Genomic DNA, 19,145 nt, shown 5'->3' on the forward strand with positions numbered 1-19,145 from the left:
CTGGCGTGCTGCAGTCCATGGGGTCGCCAAGAGTCGAACATGACTGAGCGACTGAACTGAACTGATTTGAAATAATATTTGGGAATACAGCTTCCAGAGTTTTACTTCTTTAAGAGCCAGCCTCTGAATTGATACGACTTAACCACTGAAGACAGGCAGTTTCTTTTTAGGGATTTCTTGAGGCAGCAAGTGTACAACATCCTTTGATACTATATCTTAATATATAATCACTCATAAACCAAGATGTCATTCTTAGATTTTACCGAAAACTCTTGCTGCAATTAAAACTCACTTCCTCTCCCTTAATCTTTTGGTAGGTAGAAAACAACTGATCATCCTTCTTACAATAAAATCTCCATAATTAAAGACTCTTCACCACTTTTCAACTTTATTATCTTTCAGCTAAGCAACGCTATGGGGCTCAGATTTTTTGGTAGTATTTTATTTTGGTGTTGACAGTGATGGATAAATACTGCTTACCTAGTGCTGGAAAAATTCCTCTACTGTACATAAGGGCTTTTATTAAAGTGTAGACATTTGGATTCTACACACTTCTTTGGTTTTATTTGGAGAAATTACTTTTACAGCTGAGAGGTTTTTGGATGTGATCTTTTTGGATTTCACAGAAGAAATATAATATCAAGGGTTATCATTCTCCAGTATGACAAATGAATCACTGGCCTTTTCTATGTTACTTCAGTAACATTCCCATAGGAATATGCAGCACTAAAAAGAATAGTTTGTTTATAGAATGAGTCATTTAAAAACTCTCGCTTACCTTGGTTGATTAGTGTTGTCCAATGCCTCAAACTCTTCTAGAATGACTTGATTTATAAAAGGCACCTTAAGATAGCGCTGACAATTCACTTGTCCCAATGCAGGCAGGTTGAGTCATGACTTGTAAAGTCTGAGATACACCCAACGACCGGCGCACTGGGTCATACAGGCAGGTGGGGTTGGCAATACCAGGTGTGATTTAGCGGCGTTGGGAGGGCCCTCTTGCAGTCCCCGAGTCACTGCAAACGTTCCAGCTTTTAAAATCCTCTTTCCTTGAGGACTTCAAGAGTCTACCAAAAGGTAAGCATCTCGTGATGGGTAACCTAAGCCATTTCCCCTTTTATCAGAAAAGTAAACCGTCTAGCACAGCGAAAATCTCTGTAGGAATAGCAACCGGAGTGGTAGTTCTGGTGTGAGAGCCTTCAACTTGGCATTTTCTTCGATGCCCTACATTTCTCCTCCTGTTTTAAGTACCACACATCCAACTGCTTATTCCCTAACCCTCCCGACCCCAGCTGTGTGAGAACAGTTTGTGTTTACTGAGAAGGGCCTGGGGTGTCTCAGGGTAGTTGCTTTTGGGGGCGGGGCGGGGGGGGCGATCTGGGTCTATCCGCCGGGTACATAACTATCTTCAATCTCTGGTAAGCGGAAACATTTTTAAGCAGCACGAAAATAACCAATCGTGCTTCAGGTTCTCTCTCTTGCTAAAGTATCTGTGGAAGGCTGGGAGTTGTAGTGGTGAAACACTCCTCGCTCAGCCACAGAACGTGCGGCTCCCAGCCCAGCTTCGGCTCCGCTGGGCTGCCTCAGGCCGCAGACGCCCCACCCCCTGCCACCTCCGTGCGTCTCATTGGCCAGGCCCTGAACCCGCCTCGGCTCCTGACTGGAGGTTGCTCCTGTCTGTCTGCGCGGTGGGGACATTTCCGCATTGAAGGGGCTGCTCCAAATGGAGGGGGAGGGGAGGTGCTTAGGAGAAAGTGGGGGCTTTGGATGTCGGAATCCCGCAGCTAGGTGAACGGAGGGGGTCAGCAGCTGGGCCGTGACCACTGGCGAGGGGCTCGAGGTGTGCATTTGTGAGGGGAGAGAGGGAGAGAGAAGGGTGCCTCAGAGGTGACATTCTCTCAGCCTGCGAGTCTTCTTCCAGGGGCGCCACAAACGCCCCCAGTTTCCCAGCTGCTAAAGGAAGAGGAGGAAGGTGGGTCTCGGTGGCGGTTTGGGGAGGGGCCGGGGCTGGCTTCCCACCGCTCTAAGGGCGAGTGTGTTGCCCTTTCTGAGGCTTGTAGAGCCCGTGTACTCAACCTGCACTTTGGCCCCGGAGGCCGAATTTGGGGCTCGGCCAAGAGAAACTAGAATGTGTGAGGGCTGGGGCTGACTCCTGTCCCTCGGATTCGGGGCGGCACCTGTGTTCTCCCCTCGCGGGTGGCCCCCTGGTGTCCGCTGCGGGGGAGGGGCTCTGTAGCTTTCGGCCCCTCCCGGGAAAAAGCCGCGGCAGCTTGCAGCCGGGAGCCTGGCGTCTGGAGGCCCGGCCCGCCTCCAGACGGCACGCCGAATTCTTAGTGCCTCCAAGTCCCGGGATGTTTCTGAGCGGGTAGAAAGGACTGCCTCGCCCCCCCTCTGCAGGCCTCCCCCTCCTCCCGATCCCTGCTGGGGTGGGGACCGCTGTTGGCCCGAGTTTCCCCGGGAACCGTCCTGAGGCCGGAAGGCAGCAAGGGGAGGGGATGTAGGGTGCGGCCCGCCTGTGCCTGCGGCCGTCCAGCGCCGAGGGCGTGGGGACTCGGGGGCGGTGAAGCCGCTCTAGATCCGCCTCTTTCATTGATGAAATTTAAGTTCGTGTGATTTTACCTTTTCCGGGAGCCTCCAGCTGGCCCTCATTTGTGTCAGGGGTGCAGTGTAGGTTGGAGTTCCAAGCAGACTCAGTCGCACCAAGTTTCTGTCTTTTGAAAGTGGGGAAGGGGGTTAAGTTTTTTTTTTTTTTTGGAGGCAGTTTTAGTTTTTTGAGTACATACTCTTAAGTGGCCAAACATAGGAAGAGAAGAAAGAATTCGTCATTTGTTAAAGCAGGAGTGGAAGAAAGACCTCTATAGCGTTGACTCCTCTAGACGTTTAAATATATTTATATTTGTAAGCCAGTGTATTTTAATAAAGCCCTAAAATGTCGAGATTTGTACAAGGTAAGATACGCTTCTTCTTATTTCCCGGGTTGCTCTAGCAGTACCGAACTTGGGGACCGGCAGTGGAGAGGTGGGTGGGTGGTTTGGAAGTGGAAATGTTCATTTGAGATACTATTTGCGAAACCCTTTTCGTTAAATTGACATTTGAGCTGTCTTGAGCTGCTGGGTTGGCGTTTCAGATAACGTATAATTTATACCCTTGTACTCTGCTGCATTAGTTCTGCCTCCCTGAAATCAGGTTAGTAGCACCCTGGCTCCTCGGGATAGTGTCTGTAAATGATGATAAAACAGGATTTTGACTTCTTATTGATCCCTGTTCTCTTTTCGTGGTCGAAGTCGAGGTAACTCTGGGTGCGGACGGGAATGGGAACTGAGAGGGTTGAGGAAAGGCAGGTGGGTTTAGCCAGGACGGTTGGGAAAGCTTTAGTGTTCTCAGCTTCTCCGTTTGTGTGTACGTGGTCTGAGTCTCAGATTCATTTATTGCGAAACAGGGAGTAGCTCGTAGAAGCTGGAGGTCATTTCAGCAGAAGAAATGACTTTGCTGCATTGCTGTTTGTTGGTTTTTTTTTTCCCCTCTCCTTTGAAATCTGTAAAGATTATTACGGTTTCTTGGAAATTAGCGAATTGCTCTCTAAATTCTACATGTGTGTTTGAAAAAGGCTTAAAGAATGCCTCTCAACTGAATTAAGCAGTATGTTGTGTGTGTGTGTGTGTACGCTTTGAAATTGGTGCTACCTTAAACTTCTGTCATCAGTTTGTAGCATGGGCTTTGCCTTCTCTGTATGCAAGAAAATCTTTTTTTTGAGGACCCAAGAGTGTGAAAGCTTCAGCCATCTTGCTGAAAACACAGCTAGTAAAGTTCACAGCCACTTAATGTGGCTCTCAGTAAATGCAGATGTACTTTAAAAAAATTGTGTCAATAATGGCCATCATTTGGCCCTGGGCATAAAAATGTCATAATCTGTTTTACATCACTTTATTAACTCTTGAGTTTTGTACAATAAAATAAGAGACTTTGACTGCCTGCATTATTTTGAAAACAGATGGGATTCTTATCTGCCTTTAGCACTAAGCTCAGAAATGTCACTTGTCATTAAACTTCTAAATTCATATTATGTTTTATATGTGATGAAGGATGCTTCCTTATGTTCAGACTGAGCAAATGTCTTAGTCAAGAATAGAAAGTAGAGGTAACTGTCAGAAGTTTGCTTGTTTTTGTAATGATAACATTTAATTACCAGAAAGCCAGTACTGGAATAATATGCTAGAGAGAAGTGGACAAGTCACTTCTTTTGAAAAATTGAGAATATTATTAAACTCCAGATGTTCCTTGTTGTTACGGTTTAGAGCAGCTTACAGATGGGGTGCTGCACATTGACTGGTGTCAAATCTTTTGCTGTTAATGGCTAACTAACTGCTTTCAGGAGATAGTAAGTGGCAATACCTGGGTATATCGTTATTCCTTTCTCTTGTCATCCACTTTTTCTTTTTTAATAAATGTTTTATCTTGGGATACCTTTAGATTTGTAAAAAAGTCTCACATATGTCAAAACTAAGAAATTATCACCAGTAGCGTTACTATTAACTCAACTACAGACTTAGACTTTCCATGATTCAATCCAACACTGCATTTACTTGCCATCCAATTTTGCTCTAAATGTTAGTTTTCATTTTTAAATTGGACAGTTTTGCACAAAAAGATGACACACCTCTCCCCTCTGAAAAAAAATTAACATGATTTTGCTCCTGTTTATCATTGTTTAAATTTGTACTTCAAGTGTATTAACTCTGTTGCTGTGATAAGTGATAAACTTTATTGGCACATAAATCTGTTGTCTCCACATAACAGTTTTTTAAGTAAAAGGGTTGGGATTTTTGTTTTTGAATTTTTTGGTAGTAGATGAAATTAATCTTTGCTGTAGTACTTATTGATATTTCTGTGCATTGACACTTAGCTTGTAGCACTTCATAAGGAAAGGAATGGGCAAATATTAGGCCCCTAAGCTGTTTTCATATGTTGTCTCATTTAAGCTTCACAAGAACGCTGAGAGGTAGTAGTATATTTACAGGTGACGAAATTTAAGTATCTTATCCAAAGCTAGTAAGCACTGAAATTCGGATATAAATGTGTCTAAGCCCTTGTCCATTCCAGTGCCTTTTGTTGCCTCCTAAGTTAAAAACTTATCAGGAACAATGGCTCCTTTCTCCAACTAGACTGTTAGTTCCCTGTGGGCAAAGATAATATTATATCCCTGGGGGAAATACAGTGGCTTGAAGTGGTGGATCCTCTGAAAGAACCTGTCACAGATGACGGATGAGAAACGCAGCACTTTTCGTGTACTTTTTTAGTAGTTTAGCCCACATTTGGTTGTAGTTTATTAATAACAGCTCTAACATAATTGCTGAGAAAGGTAAAAGGGATGAACCTAGGTTAGAATCCTGTTACTGATAGGTGATCATAGACACATCACTTTTCTGAATCTTCATTTCTATTAGTACTTATATAAACATTGGGAACATTTATGCCACAGGGTTTTTGAGAAGCTGAAATGAGACGAATTATGTAAGTGCATTTTGATGGGCAGTAAACTTTCCTTTCCTTTCTTAAAACGATGATGGCTTTTTGGATAGCATTGCCACCATAAATATAACCACATGTCACCAACAGAAGCAGAACAAGTCACCTATGACAGTTCTTTATTTTCCTATTCCAGTTTTGGTGTTCAGGCCTTCAGCAACTTGCTGATACATATATTTTTTAAGTATGGAGTTGGAGGGGAAAGCTTGAACAATGATGTGAATACATAATTGGTGACAGTTTTTGTTTCAGTCCAGTCAACAACTAAATTTTGAGCTCTTTTAATATGCTATATTGGGATTTCTCTTGTATCCCTTGTGATGGGCACAGATCTGGGTATTATACCTGTGTGTTGTGTGCACGTACATTTAAATGTCCTGAAATCTGGGGTTGCTACACTTGGGTTGAATCTCTTGTCTCAAATCTAGGCTTTGTGCGTTAAAAGAATGCTAAGTATCTCCATTCTTAAGCACTTTGACTGTAAGTTATTAGGTAGAAATGTTTAACTAATAAAAATATTTAATGTCAGTAGATAGGAGAATTCTCAGTATATGTAATACTCAGCCAAAAGAAGATTTAACTCATTTTGGGCATTTCTCAAGTCTGTGTTCCTCAGGCACTTAAGATTCCTTCCCATAGGAGGATTGTTTATTGGATCTCTGGCTTAATTCCCTAGTTGGTGTATTCCGCCCTCATGTCACCTTCTGTCTGCCCGTGAAATTACATCTCCATTTGCTAGTTTTCTCCATCCCAGGGGTTGTTGCAGGGTCCTCAATTATTCCAAATAAATGTGACTACTATTTGATTGAGTACTAAATAATGCTTCCCTGGTGGCTCAGAGGTTAAAGCGTTTGCCCGCAATGCGGGAGACCTGGGTTCAATCCCTGGGTTGGGAAGATCCCCTGGAGAAGGAAATGGCAAGCCACTCCAGTATTCTTGCCTGGAGAATCCCATGGATGGAGGAGCCTGGTGGGCTACAGTCCACGGGATCACAAAGAGGCGGACACGACTGAGCAACTTCACTTCACTACTTGTCGTAGTTGGAGGTGACACCTCCTCCTGTGACCTGCTGGTTCATCAGCAGCTAGGACTTTTGCCAGGTGTGTCAATGGGTGCCATTTGGAATTTGGCTTCCCAAAAGATCTGAGAGCTATAGCAATCTCCATACATGATTTGAAAATTATAAATGGTGCTGGGCCTATTGTCATCTAACCAACTAAGGCTGTGTTATGTACTTATACTGTAATTTAGAGGAACTTTGAAACATTTCTTTCTTTTTTTTTTTTTTTTAATTAAAAAAATTTTTTTTGGCTGTGCTGCATGCAGGTCATAGTTCCCCAAGCAGGAGTCAAACCCATGCTCCTGGAGTGGAAGTGCAGAGCCTTAACCACTGGGCCATCAGGAAAGTCCCTAGAGGAACTTAAGAGAAAAAAAAACTTAATCTATCTGAATTATATAAAAATGTCCCTTAATATTCTTAAATTGAAGTCCTTCCTTCTATTTCAGGGGAAGCCATTTGAGTGCCTCTGTGTCACTTAAAAAGTATTTGAGGCCTGTCAGCTTTTCCATTTGTTGGAATTCTCTTTTCGTGTCTTTAGTTTGGTGATTCTGTTTGGTCAGTGGCAGCTAGCCAGGGAAGATTAGTTGAACTAATTATAACAGGAGGGGTCTCAGATGAATATCAGGGTGAGAAGCATTCTGGGGCTTGGTTGTAGAGGTCAGGCCTAGGCCTGGTTCTTCTCAAATCCTGAGACCAAATTTAGCCTGTAGCTGATTATTTAGATGACTAGGATGTTTTCAGCCCAGGGAGGTTGTGGCATGGATTTGAGGCAAGACTAGAGATGGCAAAGCAATGATTAAGGCACACTTCTCATTTTTAAAGATGTAGCTTAGCATTCATTATGTTGCTCGAGAAAGAGGATTTAGTTAAATTCATAGTCACAGTTATATATGAAAAATTAAAAGAAATTCAAAGAGTTGTACTGATGAAAACTCTTTGTTTTCTAATGTTGATCTTGGTCAGATCATCTTTGTTCCAGGAAAATGGGTGATTTTGATAACTGGGTCTTTCTTGCAGTAAAATGGATGATTTTCACTTGTAAGAGTCTACCAGGTGGCTCAATGGTAAAGAATCCACCTGCCAGTTCAGGAGACACAAGTTTGATCCATGGGTCAGGAAGATCCCCTAGAGGGGGAAGTGGCAACCCCCTCTAGTATTCTTGCCTTGAAGATCCCATGGACCAAGGAGCCTGGGGAGCTACAGTCCATATAGACACGACTGAGCTGAGCACTCATGAAGAAAAGAAACTGAACATTAGAGAAATAAGAAATATTAACTGGTATACTTCTTGAAAGTGCCATTTTCATATTCTGAAGATAAATTGAAAAATAACTTTAAAAGGAAATTGCAATGTTAATTTTGGAATATTGAGGCTTCCCTGGTAGTTCAGTTGATAAAGAATCCGCCTGCAATGTAGGATACCCCGGTTTGATTTCCTAGGGCTGGAAGATCCCCTGGAGAAGGGATAGGCTTCCCACTCCAGTATTCTTGGGCTTCCCTGGTGGCCCAGTTACAAACTGTTAATTTTGTAATATTATGTCACAGTTTTCTCGTAATATACTAATAGTTCACTTTCACAGTTCATACTCACTTCCCATACTCTCTGTATTTATTTTTCTCCACAGAAAATTCTAGTAACTTGTGAATTGTAATGATTTTGATTAAAAGATACTTATTTGTTTGAGGAACATTAGTTGGCCTTGTAATAAAAATGTTCTAAGTCAAAAATAATATGCTGTAATTTTCCAGCTCCCACCAAGTTGAATTTGGTACTTTTTCTGAAAGTGCAGGTATTAGGAGTTCCCAAAGTTGGATCTCTCCATTTCGGAAAAGTTAATATAAGCAAGTATTTGAAAGTTTAACTCTGGATTATCAGTAAATATGAATAATTAAGAATTGGCTGTATTAACCTTGTGTAACATGATTCATCCTCATATCCAGAATTTATGCTGGTGGAGAAAATCCCAGTGATATTAGAATAAAATTGTGGGGGAGATCCTCTGAAAATTTGGGATTTAATGAATGTGGAAATGTGATTCACTTTCCACCCTTTTGATGGCTTGGGATCTCTGTAGAAGCTTAGCTTTCTAGACTGTGTCCTTTTGTCACAGCCTACAGTTTCATTTCTGAACTATCATGGTTTGAACTTGGTGTAATGGTATTTGAATTTTGGACATCTTGGTTTTGGGTAATTTGATGGCTTATCCCAGGCACAGTGACTATTAATTGAAACCATATGTCTTAGATCTCTAAATTTCTACCACCAGGCATGCATCTTTCTATTAATAGCTTACTAAATTCTTTGCAAGTTGGGTTGCTAAACTATTGAAAGAAAATTAAACTTTATGTGTTTTTTGGTTGGGTTTATGTGTGAAAAGGGGGATAATGCTCCATTTGAAATCTGTTTCCCAGTTCTCTCGACTGGTGATGCAGGCATCTCCTTTAGTTTGTTGCACAGTAATTGTCTAGGACTCAAATTCTGCCTCTGCCAACAGTCCCATTGTCTTTCTCCGTCATTGCCGAATGAAATTGATTGTGCCCCCAAAACCATTTTGACAATTAAGGATTGTTTTTGAGAGCCACGGAGAAATTGACTGTTGTCATCTTAGTTACTTATATAAACAGCAAAATGTTTTGTTTTCCAAACCTTACTAGATGCTTGTTAGTTTTTCTGTATAAATCAAGAGAGTTCCATGCTTCTCTGTGATTTTTTTTTTTTAATTTATTTATTTATTTTTTCAGTGGGTTTTGTCATACATTGACATGAATCAGCAATAGATTTACACGTATTCCCCATCCCGATCCCCCCTCCCCCCTCCCTCTCCACCCGATTCCTTTGGGTCTTCCCAGTGCACCAGGCCCGAGCACTTGTCTCATGCATCCCACCTGGGCTGGTGACCTGTTTCACTATAGATAATATACATGCTGTTCTTTCGCGATGTTGTTTTTTGAACCAGTTCTAATGAGATGGATGAAACTGGAGCCCATTATACAGAGTGAAGTAAGCCAGAAAGATAAAGAACATTATAGCATACTAACACATATATATGGAATTTAGAAAGATGGTAACGACAACCCTATATGCAAAACAGAAAAAGAGACACAGAAGTTCTCTGTGATTTTTTAACTTGTATCTTAAAAAAAAACAAAACCACTATTTGTTATATTCGTGTACATATTCATTATGCTCAGTCTACTGTTTAATTGTTAGTCTTCAGATTGTAAAAAATGCTATTCTGGGGGACACTCCGTTTAACAATGGTTCTACTTGCTCTTTGGCCACAAAGGTAATTGAAGTTTGTGTTTCTCTCTGGTTGTTGCCCTGGCAAAGGCTGATGTGATTTTCATTTATGTTATAACCCTACCTAGAATTTTAAAACTGCCAAAGAGTGCAGGAAAACAGAGTAACACAGCTCTGCACTGTGGGTTCATTTATGCCAACGGTAAAATGCTTAGTCCTTGTAATAAAATATTTATAGAGTACATAAAAGCTTTCTTCAATTTTTTACTGCCCAGAAAATAAACAATATAGAAGGAAAAGTTGAAGAGCACAAGAGAATGTTTATTCTGATGTGTAGTTTTTCATTTTTCACCTTATGCAGTAACCTCACGTAATAGAGAGATTTGAACTTTTACCAGTTTTCCTTAAGATTTGGTGGCATACAACCTGGAGGTGGCAAGCCACGTTAACAAACGCACTGTAACAGAGACAGGGAAGAACTTCTTCCAGGAAGGAGAAGCAGGGCACCAGGCAGCAGGGTTGGGATTCCTGCTTGTCACTGCCACTGTGTCCTTTGGCAAATCAGCATCTCTAGGACCCTATTTCATCTTCAAGGGAACTAGACTCATCCAGTTCAGCTATTTCAAATCCTAAAAGATGATGCTGTGAAAGTGCTGCAGTCAATATGTCAGCAAATTTGTAAAACTCAGCAGTGGCCACAGGACTGGAAAAGGTCAGTTTTCATTCCAATCCCTAATAAAGGCAATGCCAAAGAATGCTCAAACTAGAGCACAATTGCACTCATCTCACATGCTAGTAAAGTAATGCTCAAAATTCTCCAAGCCAGGATTCAGCAATACGTGAACCGTGAACTTCCAGATGTTCAAGCTGGTTTTAGAAAAGGCAGAGGAATCAGAGATCAGATTGCCAACATCCTTTGGATCATCGAAAAAGCAAGAGAGTTCCAGAAAAACATCTATTTCTGGTTTGTTGACTATGCCAAAGCCTTTGACTGTGTGGATCACAATAACTGTGGAAAATTCTGAAAGAGATGCGACTACTAGACCTGCCTCTTGAGAATCCTTTATGCAGGTCAGGAAGCAACAGTTAGAACTGGACATGAAACAATAGACTGATTCCAAATAGGAAAAGGTATACATCAAGGCTGTATATTTTCACCATGCTTATTTAACTTATATGCAGAATACATTATGAGAAACGCTGGGCTGGAGGAAGCCCAAGCTGGAATCAAGATTGCCGGGAGAAATATCAATAACCTCAGATAAGCAGATGACACCACCCTTAGGGCAGAAAGTGAAGGAGGACTAAAGAGCCTCTTGATGAAAGTGAAAGAGGAGAGTGAAAAAGTTGGCTTAAAGCTCCACATTCAGAAAACTAAGATCATGGCATCCGGTCCCATCACTTCATGGCAAATAGATGGGGAAACAGTGGAAACAGTGGCTGACTTTATTTTGGGGGGCTCCAACATCACTGCAAATGGTGATTACAGCCATGAAATTAAAAGACGCTTACTGCTTGGAAGAAAAGTTATGACCAACCTAGACAGCATATTAAAAAACAGAGACATTACTTTGTCAACAAAGGTCCTTTTAGTCAGGGCTATGGTTTTTCCAGTAGTCATGTATGGATGTGAGAATTGGACTATAAAGAAAGCTGAGCACCAAAGAATTGATGCTTTTGATGGGTGTGGTGTTGAAGAAGACTCTTGAGAGTCCCTTGGACTGCGAGGAGATCCAACCAGTCCATCCTAAAGGAGATCAGTCTTGGGTGTTCATTAGAATGACTGATGCTGAAGCTGAAACTCCAGTACTTTGGCCACCTGATGCGAAGAGCTGACTCATTTGAACAGACCCTGATGCTGGGAAAGATTGAGGGCAGGAGGAGAAGGGGACGACAGAGGATGAGTTGGTTGGATGAGATGGTTGGATGGCATCACCGACTCAATGGACATGAGTTTGGGTAAACTCCAGAGTTGGTGATGGACAGGGAGGCCTGGCATGCTGCAGTTCATGGAGTCGCAAAGAGTTGGACACAACTGAGCAACTGAACTGAACTGACCTTAAAGCCTTTCCAAGGTTAAAATTTTTATCTAAATGTACATATATCAAATTATAGAGCAAGCCTATCAAATCATTTTTTAGTCCTTTATGGTGGTTTTGTACTGTATCCCTTTATTGTCCTCTCAATAAATGGGTGTGATAGGCCCCTTACCAGCCATAAAACTTGATGCCAAGTGATGTTATTTAACTAGTTGGCACATCTCTCCTGAATGTTCTGTTTTCCAGAAATGATATTTTCTGGGTTTTTCTTTTGATTTTTAGTTGCTGTGTGGTTTTTTGTTTGTTTGTTTGTTTTTTTAGTTTTAAGAGCTACTGTATTGTATGAGAGCAAGGTTAAATGTAATTATTAATGAGAAATCTGGTTTATGTATAAATTCTAACAGTTAAAAAAATTTTAAGCAAGCAATGCATGATTAATAAAAATGTTGATAACCTAGTAGCTCTGCATATCTGGTGCTAGAACAGTTCTCAAAAGCCTGGTTGGTACCTTTTAATTTTTGTTAAAACCTCATTTATAGCATTCATATGGCTTTTATCTGTGCAAGTGTTAGAATATACATGGCTGAGTCATTTAAAAATCTTTGCAAATGTAAACAGTCATAGTTTATAATATAAAATGATCAATACTAAAAGATTAAAATCTAAAATACAATACTTTTAATACTAAAAGATCACATAAAATTATATAAAACCAATTAATTGATTTTTCTTTATGATTGAATGACATGGACTTTATTTTTCCGTATTTTTCCTGAATTAAGCTAAATTAAAATATATATGTTACCCACTTTTGTTTAATCTCTAAAGTTAGTGAAAACATTACAGTGACATTTATACGCAATAATAAAGATTGAAAAACATTTAACGATCATTTTGTCTAGGCCGACAAGTTTGAAATTTCTTTGACCACATCCCTGAAACTGCCTGATAAATCAGCCTCTACTTGAGAAACCTTAGGGACTTCAAGTATTCAAGACATTGGCCATACTATTCTTAGCCCTTCTCCATGACCAGAAATCATGGCTCTTGAACACTATCTCTTTGACCTTACCAGGTGCTACCTCCACTGGACTGGACCCTAACATCTTTATACCCAGACATAATTGTATCATAATAGACTCTTACTCATTGATTTAATAAACATTACTTGAGAATCTGCTATGTTTCTAGCTCTGTTTTAAGAATACATTGGGATTACAGAGGTGAACAAAATACATGTGATATATTCTTGGATGTTACTGGGTAAGTTATACATTGAATAAATCTAGAAAATATGATATCTTAAAGGGGAGGTTCAAGGATCTACCACGTGAAAACATTATGGGCAACTGTGCTTAGTTTAGAAAGATTTCTAGGAAGAGGTTACATTTAAACTAAACTCTGACAAATGATATATTATTGGCTATTCAAACCACTACAATGCTACAGACATACATCTCAGCAAAGAATTAGTTTTGGGGGTTTTTGATACATGTCTGATACAGTACAGATTAAAACCTCCATGTAGCAGAGTTGGGGTAGAAAGGGAGAACTTTTTGAATGTTCAGAAGCTACTTACTACCTAGAACTCTAGGAGTGCCACCCCCGACAATAGCAGACGCTGTTCAGGTCACACAGAGTTTAAGCTTTGAGGGGCTGAGAGATCAGAGAGCTTTCCCAGTTGTTGGGATGATTCTTACGATTTTGGAATTCACAACTGGGCCTTTAATTTCTATTTTTTCCTCCTCATTTCTGCCCACCCTTCTCTAAAAGTGTTGAATGACACTTGAGATATGTGTTTTGGAACAGTCTTACAATAGTTAGGATGGTTTTAATTTTATACAGCAGAAAAATACCAACTCAGTTGGCTTAAAAAAAAAAATGAGAGACTTGAAGTGGGATGTTCCAGAGTTGTTTAATTCTGTACAAAAACAGCATCAGTCTTTCCTTTCTTCTGTCCTTTTAAGTATGTTTGCCTCATTGTTGGGTTAGCTTTCTTCAGTGTCACTAAATATCAGAAGAAACCCAGGGTGAGGGGTAGACACATACTCATTTTTGTAAGGTTTCTGTTCTTTCAATGAGGAATGCCTTTATCCAAAGTCCTTTGGCAAATTATATCTTTGAGGCTCACTGGCCAGAATCACTTTATGTTTTACATTTAAACCAGTCCTTGGGAAGGCTTTCAACTAGTCTGGGCCTACTGCCACCTTTGAAGGCCTTGAAACAGAGAGTAGATGACCAGAATAGCATTGGGGTAGGAAGACCATTGACATGCATGGCTGCTACAAACATGTTCAGATAATTGGAGTATAATCTGTATCAGAGCTACTCAAGGCAATAGTAGCAGCATTCAGTTATTAGAAATGCAAATTCTCCTCACACTAGACCCAGAATCAGAATCTCTGGAAACTTGCCCAGAAATCTATGTTTTAACAAGCCCTCCAGGTGATCTGTATGCATATTAAGGTTTTAGAAATACTATTGAAACAGGAACTTGGAACCTTTAGACTTTCTTCTTGAGCACTTTCATTAGTTTTGGCTACTCAAAAAAAGTACTTCAGCTTGGCTTTTTAAGATGTGCCTGGCTCGGGAATTTGTATTTCTTTTCCATCAAGTGAAAATCTCACCAAATGGAGAAGAGAAGTGATATAATTAGAGTTGCAGTTTTAGGGGAACAAATCCATTCTGCCTGGTATCACCAGATTAGAGTGACAGATGGGTTGACTAGTTAGAAGACTATTGTCATCATGATCAGGAGAGTGAAATTAAGGTCGCAGCAGTAGGAATTAAAAGCAGTGAATGGAATGGTAGTGATTCAGTTAAGTTTGGTATTGGATTTGGATGTAATGTGAAGAAAAAGGAAGGACGAGCCAACTGTGACTGAGGTTTCTAGGTCACCTACCAGTGACTAGCAGAATGTCAATGCTGTGGAGGGCCGAGGCAGGAAGATGAATTTAGTTTAGGTGATGAGTTTGGTTTTGGACATGTTGAGTTTGAGGTACCCAACGGGGTATCCAGGTGCAAAAGGTCTAGGAGGTGTTAGGGAATGTTAACCTGGAGCTCAGGAAAAAAGATCAGGATGAGAGGCATGTATTTGGGAGTTATCAGTAAGGGAACAGATGAGGGGGGAAATAGTCTGGGAACAGAATCTTTAGAAACCCAGAGTAGGAGAAGAGAGGAGGAGCCAGTTACGGAAATTGAGGCATGGTTATAATAAGAGATAGGAGATGATGTAGTATAATACTGGGTAGCTGAATCCACAAAAGAAGAGTTTTTTTAGGAGGAATATTCACAGACAGCTGAGTTTAAAGGACTGCAGTAAGAGCCCAGGAGAGGCTAGTTAGCTTTAATAGGTCATAAATCTAGTCAGCATATATCCTCAGCTTTGTGCATGCGTGGTAAGTCGCTTCAGTTGTGTCCGACTTTGTATGACCCCATGGACTGTAGCCTGCCAGGGTCCTCTGTCCATGGGATTTTCCAGGCAAGAATACTGGAGTGGGTTACCATGCCTTCCTCCAGGGGATCTTCCCAACCCAGAGATCAAACCCGTGTCTCTTGTGTCTAAATTGTATTGACAAGTGGGTTCTTTAATACTAGCTCCACGTAGGAAGCCCATCCTCAGCTTTATTCATGCTTATTTCTGGTTGCCACTGCATTCTTAGAGTTTTATGCTTATTTGGATCGCAGGTCATTTCCTGATTTAAGTGAGTGCGCTAGTTCTATGACTTTGGGTACCTCTCCTTTTGCTTTTCAAGGAAGGTTAGGACTAATTAGATCTGAGTGATAGGAGGTGGCCTGGGAGGGAGAGCTCCTCACCTTCCTTGCTCTTGGTGTTCTCTGGCCTGCTCCCTGTGAAGCTAGCTTTCTGCTTTGAAATGTGAAGTTGTTTTGTCTATGTCAGTATCAGAATGTCAGCGGAATGGTATTATGTGTACTTCTTAGTTGCTGAAATGGATAAAATGAAATAACAGAATTAAGAAACAAAAACAATCATTTGTTTGATTGAATATTTCATACTTATCAGTTCTGTTGCTTTCCTCCTCCCCTTTTCCTCCCTTCCCCGCTTTTTTGGCGCCACTTGGATAGGGGAAAGTCCATGATGTTGAAACCTTAGTACTCATGAACAGAGAAAAGTTAGGAAATTGAGATAGCGGAAAGGCTTCTAAAAAGCTATTGCCTGTTCTGTCCTCAGTTGGCTAAATTGTCATTAAGTCAACTAAGACAATACTTGTAAACCCAGTTTGATGTGAGCTTCCTGTAGTAAGACATTCTGATAGAAATGCTTTTGAAGGAGAATGTTACTTAGGAATTTTGTGCCAAAGATTAGAGAGAGCCAGACTTGTTGGAAGAAATGAGCAGAATATTTCTATCTCACTCTAGTGGAATTGGACTCAAAATAAACTGACTTTCTTTTCAGCTAGTCTGCTCTGTGACCTTGATAGGTCATTTAACTTTTCAACCTCAGTTTCCTCATTTGTAAAATAAAATGTTGAGGGTAGATTAAATGCTCTCTCTCATCTCTAAAAATGTCTTGATTTTATGAGTGAGGTAATGAAGTGTTTTGTCCCTAAAATGCTCTCTGTCTAAAGTGGAGGGGGATCAATTTTCTATTGTTAGGAAGTGAGGAGGGACAAAACATCTTAGGAGGTTCTAGTTTGTCAGTGGACTCTTTAATTGACCTTCCATTAGAAACACAGCTGCCATTGCCAGAAGTGTAACTTGAGAATGTTAGGTCCAAGAAAGCTTCTAAGTTTTATACTTCTTTTCCTACCAGGAACTCCAAATCTTTCTTAAAGAATTCAGCAATGGATGAAAGAGGTCACTGCAAAGGGAAATGGGTTCTAGTGCTGTGCTTCTTAGTCTGTGCCAGGTGCTTAAGAATAGACATTCTTCTTGATTAAACACACTTCCTTATTCTTGAAAATTCTTTATTCATTGAAAGCCCTTTCTTAAATCACTTAAAATCAGAACTTTGTAGTAGTACCTCACACAGGAGAAAGGGAAGGAAACAGCAGTGGAAAGAGGTGGAAGAGGTAATGAGCTTGTTGGTTCTTCTATTGTAAAAGCTGTTCAGATTTGTAGAGGGGTAGAAGGAATGCAGATTGTTCTTTATTTGCTTTTGGTGCCATATCGAATGAACAGGAGGAATAAGGTTTGGAATATTTGTCACAAGTCAAGTTTGAGTCTTGTGTTTGGGTTTCTTTGAATCTGTTCCTAAAGGTTGGGCCTACTGCAGCTGGCAAAGATCACATGTAGTATTTTTTGTATTTGTTTATTATTAAATGTGAGGCTTTCCAGTCTTTCTTTGCTAGGCTTGGAAGGGAGAATAGTAACACAGGTTCTGTGTATTTTTTACCTTAAATCACATACATTGATAGGCTATTGTTAGGCAGGATGAGTCTCTAAAGTTTGGTGTGGTGTTCTGGTCTTTTTTTTTTTTTCTGTTTTCTGGGCTTTTCTCATGTCTCAAACAGCTCAGACTTTGTAGTTAAATTTAATTTTATGTCACTTTTGGCAGTTGCCCAAAATATAAAGTAAGTTAAATGTTTCCATCATTATTTGGAGGAATGTGACTATGCAGGCTGGCCTTCAGGATCTAATTTCAACAAAGCAGAGTCTTGTAGATGTTTTTGAGTCTAACAAAAAACTTAACTTTTAAAATTGTTTTATAGTAACTTCTTGATCTGTCTTAATCGGTCTGTGACATAGAATCAAATGATATATGTGTTCTTTAGAGGTTTTATATTTAGTAAATTTTTCTTCCAAGTCACTTTTTATTTAATATGGGAGTTAGCGGGGTACTTAACCTGTGACAAATTTTAAATTACAGCTAAGTTAGCCAGAGGATAACATGTGTGGTTGATGTCACATTAACTCAAGTTTAAAATGCTCTGTAGGGGTTTTTAGTTACCTGTCACAGTGATAGTAGTGCTGAACTCAGAAGTGCATTGGGCTTTAGTCTCTTGAATACTGTGGACCCATTAGAAGACTGTTTTTTGATTGTTACAAATTGTAGTGCCTGAAAACATTCTTAAGATGATTGTCTTAGGGGGAAAAAAGGTGCTCCAAAGACAGAACAGGAAAAATTGTTTTAACAGAAAATAATTATGGTAGAAATGTCTGCTTCTTTAGAAATGCTGCACTTTTTGTATTTTCCATCATTGGTTCAGTCTATAAGTTCAGAGGTCTTTGTGTATGCATTTTAAAATTGGTAAATTACTTCATCTTTCAAGTTTTAATTCATTTTTAATTTTACTTTGTACAACATGTAGATGGTTACCTGTTCTCTGCATTTGTAAGACAGTATAGATCTGTATAGATCTGTATAGACAGTATCAATTTGTTAATTCTGTAAGTAATTTTTATAATTGTGTGACTTTATCCTATCCTTAAAACACTTAAACTCTTTATGTGCAAAAAAAGTGTACCAGTGCTTATTCATTATTATCATCTTTATAGATTATAATCAAATTGCAAATTACTAGTTGAAACATATCTTTGTTTATGGAACATAACCGTGTGTGTTTCTTATGATGTTTCTTAGCTCACATGTAAGTTATTTATGAACCACAGTTTGAGTCATTTTGGTAGTTTTACTGGAGTCCATAAACTTAGCCTTTAGAAAGAGCACAGTTAGAATATACTATTTTAGGATTGGATTGTTTGCTTTCACCAAATTCTTTTTTTTTTTTTTTTTTAAGATTTTAACATGGTAGAAATTGTGTATAAACTTTTTTTGGAAGAGCTATGATAAATATCTCATTTGTTAACATTTTTCAGTATTTGGGAGAAGCTGTCTGCATTAAGTCACCTCGGGAGTTAAATATTTACTAATTGTTAATGATAATTTAATTTCTGCTCTCAAAACTATCTTTAAAATATTGATTATCTTGCCTTTAATTTTGTCTATGTTTTTCCTTCTGCTCAGATAACAAATTAAGGAATTTATGGCTTGTGGGAGTGTTTTTAGCTATTATTGATATATGATTTTTCTAAATTAACCAACTTTTGTAGAACTGACTAGCTATCAATGAAATGTGGCTTCAAAACACATTTATAAGATTGAGTTAGGTGTTGAAGATGGGGGACATGAACAGTAATCTCTTCCTTATTTTATAAGAAGTAGACAGAATTTCTGTCTAGATAATGAAGTATGTAAAACAGCCTGTGTTAGTATCTTTCTGCCAAGGTACTTGGGTCTGGGTTGTTTCCTTTTCCTGTATTTTTCTATTTCTGTTTGTTTTTACCTAACAGACATTTCTGTCACCTTTGGTGAGAT

At 39.7% G+C, this 19,145-nt stretch overlaps 1 protein-coding gene across 6 annotated transcripts in view; it reads left to right on the forward strand.

Moving 5' to 3' along the window:
* The first annotated feature begins 1,057 nt into the window (after positions 1 to 1,057).
* UGP2 (UDP-glucose pyrophosphorylase 2) overlaps positions 1,058 to 19,145 on the forward strand; it is a 54,766-nt gene continuing 36,678 nt past the window's right edge. The window contains exon 1 of one of the 6 annotated variants that reach the window (XM_043468883.1): positions 1,058 to 1,077. Coding sequence is in view for 1 of the 6 variants with exons in the window: in XM_043468878.1 (XP_043324813.1) it covers positions 2,930 to 2,948 (19 nt within the window). In the remaining 5 variants the exon portion in view is untranslated. Of the gene's footprint in view, positions 1,078 to 1,736; positions 1,973 to 2,298; positions 2,949 to 3,196; positions 3,290 to 18,690; positions 18,710 to 19,145 lie in introns of those variants that run through there. The other 5 variants (XM_043468879.1, XM_043468881.1, XM_043468878.1 and 2 more) reach the window with 5 other exon arrangements.

The sequence above is a fragment of the Cervus canadensis genome, chromosome 5 (assembly GCF_019320065.1).
Source record: "Cervus canadensis isolate Bull #8, Minnesota chromosome 5, ASM1932006v1, whole genome shotgun sequence".
Classification (NCBI taxonomy): Eukaryota; Metazoa; Chordata; class Mammalia; order Artiodactyla; family Cervidae; genus Cervus; species Cervus canadensis.